Raw genomic sequence first — 9,947 nt, 5'->3', positions numbered from 1 at the left:
CTCAGATTCTTTTCCCTTATAGGTTATAAAATATCGAGTAGAGTACCTTGTGCTATACAGTAGGACTTTGTTGTTTATTTTATATACAGTAGTGTGTTTATGTTATTATGTTATTATGTTTATTTTGCATACAGTAGTGGGATTATGTTAATCCCAACCTCCTAATTTATCCTTCCCCCAGAACACAATTTATATCTGTACCTATTAGTTGATACTCCTTTCAATATTACTATCCTGTTACCTTTTAGGTGAAAGTGGATGGGCCTGGGCCAAGCAGGCAGAGGCGGGCAGCGTGCTAGCCAGGGAGGCACGAGCCAGGCTGCCACGTTCCAGCCTGCCCATGGCAGCATCACCCCTGAAAGTGTGCATCGTGGGCTCGGGGAACTGGGGTTCAGCTGTTGCAAAAATAATTGGTAATAACGTCAAGAAACTACAGAAGTTCGCCTCCATAGTCAAGATGTGGGTCTTTGAAGAAACAGTTAATGGGAGAAAACTGATAGACATCATAAATAATGACCATGAAAATGTCAAATATCTCCCTGGACACAAGCTGCCAGAAAATGTGGTTGCTGTCTCAAACCTCAGTGAGACTGTGTGGGATGCAGACCTGCTGGTGTTTGTCCTCCCCCACCAGTTCATTCACAGGATCTGCGATGAGATCTCTGGGAAAGTGCCCAAGGGCGCCCTGGGCATTAGCCTCATCAAGGGTGTAGACGAGGGTCCCCAGGGGCTGAAGCTCATCTCCGACATCATCCGGGAGAAGATGGGCATTGACATCAGTGTGCTCATGGGAGCCAACACTGCCAATGAGGTGGCTGCCGGGAAGTTCTGTGAGACCACCATCGGCAGCAAGATCATGAAGAACGGCCTCCTCTTCAAAGAACTTCTGCAGACTCCGAATTTTCGAATTACGGTGGTCAATGATGCAGACACTGTTGAACTCTGCGGTGCTCTGAAGAACATCGTGGCCATGGGAGCTGGCTTCTGCGACGGCCTCCACTGTGGCGACAACACCAAAGCTGCCGTCATCCGCCTGGGGCTCATGGAAATGATCGCCTTCACTGGGATCTTCTGCAAAGGCCAGGTGTCCATGGCCACCTTCCTGGAGAGCTGCGGCGTGGCTGACCTGATCACCACCTGCTACGGGGGCCGGAATCACAAGGTAGCGGAGGCCTTTGCTGGGGCCGGAAGGACCATTGAAGAATTGGAGAGGGAGATGCTGAATGGGCAGAAGCTGCAAGGACCTCAGACTTCCGCTGAGGTGTACCGCATCCTCAAGCAGAAGGGGCTGCTGGACAAGTTTCCATTGTTCACAGTGGTGTACCAGATCTGCTACGAAGGCAAGCCTGTTCAAGAGATGTTGTCTTGTCTCCAGAGCCATCCAGAGCATGTATAAAGTGAATCATACAACATGTCAGGGAAAGGCCTGCCTTTCCAATCAATTATTTGGATTTAAATGGAAACCAGGACTTGGCAACAAGACATTTGAGGGACTGTAATCCCATCATGGATGCTATGACTTTTTACAGGTTCATTTTTGAATTATGAGATGAAGTTCATTGGCTAAGATGTTACTAGGCAACAGCTAGACGCACATATGTGAATGTGTGAGTGAGTGTTCCTTTCTCATTTTGTGGATGTTTCTATGAACCAAAATTAAAAATGCTTTTTAAAAATTACTTTTGAAATCTTCCCACTGTGGTAGCTTATAAGATTGGAACTATCGCAGCTAAAAGTTTTGGATCAAATTTATATGTGTTCCAGTGAAGGAATTTTTTTCTCATTCTCTTCAGGTTAAAATTTAGCCAGCATTAACGTGGTAGAGTGGTGGACTGAGTGGGTTCAAAGATCAACATACTGTAACTTTTAAATACTATCTCAAGGGTCAGCATAATTAACTACTTTGACTGTGGGTTGATCTATTATTTTAAACAATTACATATTTTTAATTAGGTAATCCAGTTATATATAGTCCTCTCACTGCATTTTTAGCCTCTTTTTCTCTTCATTAGCTACCAGAATGTGCTTTCATAAAGGCTTGGCTGTGGCAGAAGATAGAAAACTCACCTGGGATTTTCCTGCTGTGACTGACATATTCTTCTTATTAACTACATGTGTATGATGCTTTTTGTCGGGTAGTATATTTGTGCAAACATTTCCTTTAAGCCTCACAGATCCCCTGAAAGGTAGCTGCTAGTATTCCTCATTTAAGATGCAGTCGCTGTGCCTGGTTGCCTGGTGAGTAGGGGCAGAGTCAGAGTCAAGCTCAGTGGTCCTCCCCCTACCAAGGTGCCAGGACCTGCTCAGACATCACTAGGCTGGTTTGACATCCTGCTAATTGGTTGTAGAATACACAGCCTTTACTGAGGCCATAGGTGGGCTTCCTGCAGCTGAGGTTTGCGTGGGTCCTTATCTAGAAGGATGCCACTCAAAGTGTGGACTTCTCTCCATCAGCTTCACCTGGAGCCTCTTAGAAATGCAGGTCCCCAGGCCCCACTCCAGACCTCTGAAGTGGGATCTTGTATCTATGCTTTGACATGCCTTCCATGTGTTTCAATGCTCACTACAATTTGAGAACCACTACTTTTGAAAATTTACTTTAGACTGGCCTTTCTTAAACCATGTTCCACAGGAAACGAGTGTCCCAGAACCCAGTGGTGATTCTGGTGTTCCCTCACAAGGTCCAGTTTGGGAAAAGCTGCATCTGTACACCCTTCTTGAAGGAGAAGAATGTATATTAGTTTGTTAGTGGAACCTGTTTATTTAACCCAGCAAGTCCCAGACATATTAGATTATAGAGGTTGGGGTTTTTTTTGGCAAGAAAACTTGCCAAAGTTTCCAAGGAACACTGTTCCAGGCTGAGGTGACCTTAGGACAGCTCAAGTATACCCTTCACTCTCTGCAAGAAATGCGGATGAATGACTACCTGTGGTGTTGTTAGTTCTGAACTGTTACAGTTCAGGTCTGCCATGGATCTTTCATGAAGCTTTAAGGTGACACTGTCAGGTACAAGCAAGTAGATGTCAACCTCGCTGAAATGCACATTGTGTGGATTAAGTGCTTTTAATTCTAGAATTAGAATGAGAATTACTGTATCTTCTTAAATGAGTTTGGTTTCAGGATAGCTTACAGTTACCTTACTTAGCACTTGTATATTCGTGGATTTGCAGTCACTTTAAGATTTTAACCCTTCTTATTTTCCAGCTTGGGACTTTTTCCTTCTATTCTTGAAATGACTGTTGAAAGATTTTGTGGGAATTTTTAAGACTCCTATACACAGAAGTATATGAAGGCACATAAAATGCTACAGGTTTCATTGATTTTAGTGCCACTGTTAAGTCAATTTTTTCTTGTCTCATAATTAATTTTTTTAAAGTTTGTACATAAGTGTTACTTTTTAAAATACATAAAGGGCTGTAAACTAATTGTGGTGTCTATTAAGTAGGATAATCAGACGTGAAGAATTAGGATTTTGTCTTTTGTAGATTCTCATCTGCATTCAGCTTCCTACTCTGGGTTTTGTGCTTGAGTGTTTTTTCTTTACAAATGCCCTATTACCACTCGGAAGTCTTCTGACTGTACCTCTTGAACATACTTATACTATTCTGCACATATGGAAAAAGGTAAATTTTATACGTTTGTGCTTTGCTAACTATAGATGTTTATTACCGAACAAGTTATTTTTAGAACCACCTGTGGTCCATCATTTATTTTAATTCATCTTTCTTACTAATTATGGTAATAGGGAAGAGAGAGACATCTAGAAAAGAAGCTTAATTTATATTGTTTCAGCCAATCTGTGAATGTAAAAACTACACTGCTGCCTTGCTATAATCCAACCTACTGTAATGTGGAACAAATATCTGTCTTGAAATCCTGGTGGAATGGAGCTAAACTCCTTCTGTTTTTTTCATTTAACTCAGCTATAACACGGCACCATGGCATTGGCCCAAGGAACAGTGAGTTGCCACTGTACAAAGGAATCTTTAGTTTTTCCCCTAGTTCTAATCTAAGAGACATTTACCTACACGTGTACTATATTTGTTTACAGACTGTAGGTAGATATGATTCAAAAGCTTGATTTAATAAACATTTAATCCCCCCAAACCTATGCTACTGATCCTATTTTTAAAGTCAGCTTATTTAATAATTTTATTTGTGTAGGTAAGCTTTTTTTTTTTCCTGAACTGTGCTGCATTGACAACAATGAAAAGGCAATTTTTTAAAAAGTGAATGGGCCTTTCCCCCATTTTCTTCATTTTCATGTACCCCTGGATTCTAGTAAATGGGTTAGTAAATGGATACTTTAATTTCTTTTTCTAAGAGGAATATATGTGTGCACAGATTAAAATGTGTTCCAACAGAAAATCAGTCCCACTAATGACATCTTACTTAGCATTGGAAGAATAAAAGAACTATAAACAAAGAAATCGCCAATGAGGTATTTACATCTTATTAAAAAACAAGCAGAAAATACTTCTAAAGTTGCTGAAATTAACTTGTCACTCTCGGCCCAAAGAAAATCTGTTTGGTTAGGTCACGAAACCTGAGCAGAAAATATATCCACACAACTTCATTAGAGCAGCCAATATGGCTGCCAGGGCCAGGCTGAAGTTCAAAGTCAATACTAAATAAATAATATCAAAACCATGACAACTACTAACAATGGTCTATTCCCACCTAACTCTCAAAGCCAAGGTGACTTCACCAAAGGATAATCTTATGACCTGCATTTTTTGTACAGTTTCAGAAATAGGTATGTCCTAAAACACCTAAAAACTCTGACTAGAGAATGGCATCATGGGAATGTGCTATATATATACATATATATGCATATGTACACACATACACACACTAAATACATATATATTCTATACAAATATTCCATAAATATCTAGAAACATATATATGTGTGTATACATAAAATGTGTGCATATATATAATGTGTTTGCATATATATATTTTTTTTATCTCCCATTTTAAAACTGTATACTTCTTTTGATCTAGGACAAAATAAGGTTATAGACCTGATCATATTGTAGTTTTGGCCTTGTATATCAGACAACTTACAGAAAAAATTAATTCTCAATTACATCTAGTGTTCTTAACCTATATTTTTAATCAAATTTTCTCTCTCTCAAATTTCCTCATCTTCATTATTTAGATCTTAGTTTATTAACCTAATTCTAATGATTGTTTTGCTAATGTGCTTCCTATTTTTAACAACTTCATATCTTTTGTATTTGTAAGTGTAATATATATAAAGAGAGAGATATAATATGAGATATATGAGATAATATAAATACTTATATGTATATATAATAAAAATAGGATAATAGCTATTATTGATTTATACTTTGTACTGAAAGTACTCTGCTCTTTCTCAAGTGGAATCTGAGATTGGGCTTTGATATGGAAGAAGGGATTTGGTGTACAGGAAGCAAAAGAGCCAGCACCCAAATGGAGGTAACAGGTGCTGAAAGCACTCTCCTTCGTCACATTAATCACCAGTCAACTTTGTCCAGGGAAGAACTCTGGTTCTGAGCAGGCTCGGATGGGCAGAGAAGAAGCTAAAGGAGAGTATGTCCTTAGTGGTCAGGCGATTGCCAAATGGGAGCTGAAAATTCAATTGCCCCTAATTGTTCTAGAACAGGTTCTGGAGCCAATTCCAATTCAAGAGCCACTGAAGGAAGAATAGAAGCTCTATAATGGCTCTAGAACTTCTTTGTCTCTTGGAGCTACAACAGTGGAAAGGATAATGGATCAGCATCTCTGGCTAAAAGAAAAGCAGTCACACTGAGTTTTACTCCACAGTGGGGTAGAGTTAGATAGACAATTCCTCATAGAATGGTACTTTCCCTCTTCATTATCTCAAAAGAATTTTCCTACCAATAGATAGAATATATTTCACATTTATTTAATGGAGGATATCAACTCAGTTATAACCACTCAACTCAGACCATATCCAAAACACCTTGCTGAGCCACTGCAATTAACAATTGATCTCAACCAATTTCCTCGTTCTAGTTATAGTTGGCCAAGCCTTGATGACTCAGCATCTTCAAGACCATGAGCTGAGGAAAATCTAACAGTAAGACAAGGCCACTATGGGAAGAGATTAGCAGTCCCACTGGAGCACGGCAAACTTAAAAGTAGTCTAGACATGTTGCCACATTCCCCAAATCTCATTTCAAGGACCAGGGGAGGGCACACAGAACAATGTCCAGTCAATGAAAGGGTTGTCCATCCAAGTAAGAGGCAGAGTAAGATTAGGAAGTTCTATTTAGGTCTCTTTAAATGATGCTGGAAGCAGGATCCAGGCCCAGAGAGAAAAGCCTGGCAGGAGCTTAGAAATAAGGTTCAGTCCCAGCCAATTCCATGATCCAGAATTCAGTCCCAGGAAAAACCTAGAGTGAGAACCAGAAGCCAAGAGCCCATCAACAAAAGATCTGTGCAACAGACTGGCCACACTTAGAATGGGATGGCAAGGTACATAGAGGTGAAGATGCTGATCTCTGCTTAGCCAGACACTGAATCATTGTACATACCAGACAATGAGCACAAAGTGAAAAACTATTTACAGATCATTCTCCCTGGTGGGAAAGAGACCCTCAATGTATTGCCAGTCAGGCTTCTTCTGGTTCAGGAACCAAGCAAGGAGCATGCCTGTGGCTAGCAGGCCTGAATACACAGAGTCACAGTTCCTGCCAGCATCTGATATTGTGTCCCTGACACAGAGGCATCTGCCCAGGGAGAGTGTGAGACAGCCCTACAGAGAGCTCAGCCAGAGTCATGGGGAGAACCACAGCGGGAAGAACACATAAAGGAGATTGATCAGCTCAGGAGCTCAGTCTTAAAAAAGAGATTGACCTTCCCAGCATAATCATACTGAATTTCAGGATATATTGATGCTACAAAGGATAATTTTATCATAATTTTTTATGAATAAATCAGGAACCTTTATTTTCTCTTTAGAAATTTTTCCATCTAAATATTTTATATAAGCTCTTTTTTCTTGAAAACTTCAGCATTTTTATAATATATCAGCCTGATGTATTTTATAATACATGCTGTTTGAGTTAATGAAAATCCTGAGATGAAACTTATTACTTAAATTATTTTAAGTTACATTATACAGCTTGTAGGAAACTGCCATTTTCCTCTCAGGATAAACCACTTCCCTCTGGTTTTGCATAATAGACTTGCAATTCTTAAAGTCTGGCATTATAAATCACTGTATCCCCTTGAAACACAACCAGTCAATTGTCTTCCTCAACTAAAATGCATTGAGTTGCTATTTTGTAGGCTATTATAATCCAGAATACAAATTAAACCAAAATTAACTGTACGTAAAATCTATTTCAAAGGAGTTTATAAATGTACCACCTGAAAGTTTTCAACAATAACAAGAAAATGCAAGAAAAGGAGAGGTTTAACATGAAAACTGCTATAGGGAATAACTTTTTATAATTAACTAATGACTACAGATTATCCAACATTGTAACTAAAGTATGACATATCACAATTAGAAGTAATTAGTTTTATTCTTTAAAAAAATTGCACACTTGGAGCTTTCTTTTTTGGCACTACAGCAGTCTGAGGAAGGACCAGAACTATCTGATCTGCCTAATATATCTACTCTATGGGAAGAAAATATAGTACCCTCCCTCCATTTTCCTCATGAAATTATGAGGGAGAAAGTGAAAAGTGAAGTGCCCATTCTTACACAGCCAGGGGAGGCTTCACAGATATGCAAGTTGTTCTGTCACCCAAGGTACCACACTTCAAGGGCTCTGCACTAGATCTAATGCTCTATGGTCACCATCTTGAAATTCTTAATTTTTGAACAAGGGGTCCTACAATTTCATTTTTCACTGGGCCCCACAAATTATGTAGCCAATTCTGCCTACAAAGAGGCCAACTACAAATCAAGAAATGTCATCCTAATTGCCACATGATGTAATGTATCTAGTGCATAGTATACAAACAGGAAATGCTCATTGAATGAATTAAATCAAATGTATTCATTAAATTCCAAGATAGTTTTTAATCCAAACAGTTGAGTTTCTTTAAATCGATTTATAGTGAAAAGAATCAGAGGAGGGAAACTTCCCCACTGATAACTCTTTCCCATGTCAACTTATCTATATTATTATTATTCTCTTCTCATTTTTAGCAATAGATACGCAAAGCTTATTCATCTGTACTGTGTGTGGCCAGGTGTTCTCAATAGCAAGAGCACCACAGAACCCTGAGATATTCAGGCAGCCCACCAGGACTCCTTTTACATGAGGATCCATTTCTGTAGACTTCTTTAAAGAGACACAAATGGTAACTCTGTAATTTAGTGGTTAGTTTTCTGAGGCCCTTGAGCTCTCAAACTCTTGACTCCAGAAAAACAGTGAGTCATCCTGTTTCAGAAAGAGCTAGGAAAGTGATTTGATTTTGGCAAGAAGGAGTGCTACGTGGGTAAATGTCATTCATATGCACTTCTGTAGGCAGCTTTAGGATTCCTGCCTAACCCATGTCATCTTATATGTTACAGCACAGCATCTACTTCAGGCGTGGGCCTAGGTGGCTATATTTTTTTCATAAGACCCTGCTCCTATGGCCACAGGTGACTGAGCAACACAAGGGCACTAGTCTAAAGGGTAACTCCTTCCCTGAGACTTTGAACTAAGACCTACAGAGCCAGAGTCAGATAGTGGAAGCTTACCCTGAAATGTCATGCAGAGGAGGGGCCAGAGTGACCATTTCTGATCAAGTGTGCACTAATTTTTAAGTCATAGAAAGCTAAATTGCACAGATAAATAAGATAATAGAGCAAACATGCCAAGAAAGCAAAAGCCAGAAACCCAGAGAAAAACAGAGAATGTAGCTGTCTCCATTTCTAGTAGCTTTCCAGGTTCCAACTCCATTCTCACAAGCCTCAGCTTGTTTTCGCTTCCTATATTAAATAAAAATCCTTTCACTAAGCTAGTTTGAGTGGGTTTTGTTCCTTGCAATCGAATGTGTGGTACAGCACCCCTGAAGAATGTATTCTAAGTTATTTGACAGCACTTACTGTGAAATTGAAACACCAAACAGCTGGAGTCACCAAAAAAAAACACGACCATCTAGGGTTGGCCATAAGAGCTCTCATTAGATTGGAAAATATTTCTTCTCTCAACCACAAGAAAAACAGAGTCAATTATAACAGTCCTGTACAAGCTGAAAATCTTTACCTCCTTCCTGTGCCCATTTCAAGTGTCCTAAATGCACCCACCTCCTGCTTACAGACTGCTCCGTTCCTGTCCTATAACTCAAGAGAGAGTAGGAGGTCCAGTCCTTTCTAGGACTTCCCAGAGTCCCAGGACTTGAGCAGTCATAGCCTAAGCACCAGCATAAGAGCCATGGCATTGATACAAATTCCCAGAAGTGCCCTGGCACCCAAGAGAAAGAAAAGAATCTTAAGAACAGGAACAAAACCAAGCAGAGGTCTATATTCAAAAGGCAATCCAATGGTAATCCACATCTTTGCTTATTTATCCTCATGATTGGTACAATCCGAGAAAGCAAGGAGTTGGTGCTTCTGATGTCTTTTTATTAAATTCATTTAAGATCTTTGCTACAAGCCTTCTCATTATCTTTTCGTACTGCTTCAGTGTCATCTTCTCCAATATACTTTCAAAGGCAAGATAATGCCAAGAATTATCTTTTATCTTGCACATTTGGCAAGAGGTTGCACACATAGTAGGTATTTAAAAATACCTACTCAACTGAATTAATTGAATGACTAATTTCTCAAATTGAAGTTAAGAAATTTTTATTCATCATGTGGTAGAATCTAGCCCAGTATCCTGATAGATAGGAGGGAAAAGTGTAAAGCACAAGGGGAAAATGCTTTACCTACGCTAACCTCTAAAGCTTATTTGATCTTCAAGTGTTTGTTGAATTTCTCCCCAATA

General features: G+C 39.4%; 1 protein-coding gene across 2 annotated transcripts; it reads left to right on the top strand.

The window, feature by feature from the left end:
- The first annotated feature begins 256 nt into the window (after positions 1–256).
- LOC130855943 (glycerol-3-phosphate dehydrogenase 1-like protein) lies at positions 257–1,396 on the top strand. 2 transcript variants are annotated; one of them, XM_057740049.1, is made up of 2 exons: positions 341–565; positions 635–1,396. In XM_057740049.1, exons 1-2 carry the CDS (start codon positions 341–343, stop codon positions 1,394–1,396), a joined length of 987 nt encoding a protein of 328 aa, XP_057596032.1. The 2 variants fall into 2 exon arrangements, with proteins under 2 accessions (XP_057596033.1, XP_057596032.1); XM_057740050.1 differs by having other exon boundaries at positions 257–1,396.
- Positions 1,397–9,947: the final 8,551 nt, after the last annotated feature.

This window comes from Hippopotamus amphibius, chromosome 6 (assembly GCF_030028045.1).
Source record: "Hippopotamus amphibius kiboko isolate mHipAmp2 chromosome 6, mHipAmp2.hap2, whole genome shotgun sequence".
Taxonomy (NCBI): domain Eukaryota; kingdom Metazoa; phylum Chordata; class Mammalia; order Artiodactyla; family Hippopotamidae; genus Hippopotamus; species Hippopotamus amphibius.
The sequence above is the reverse complement of the archived record's forward strand: the minus strand, read 5'-3'. Positions and strand labels throughout refer to the sequence as shown.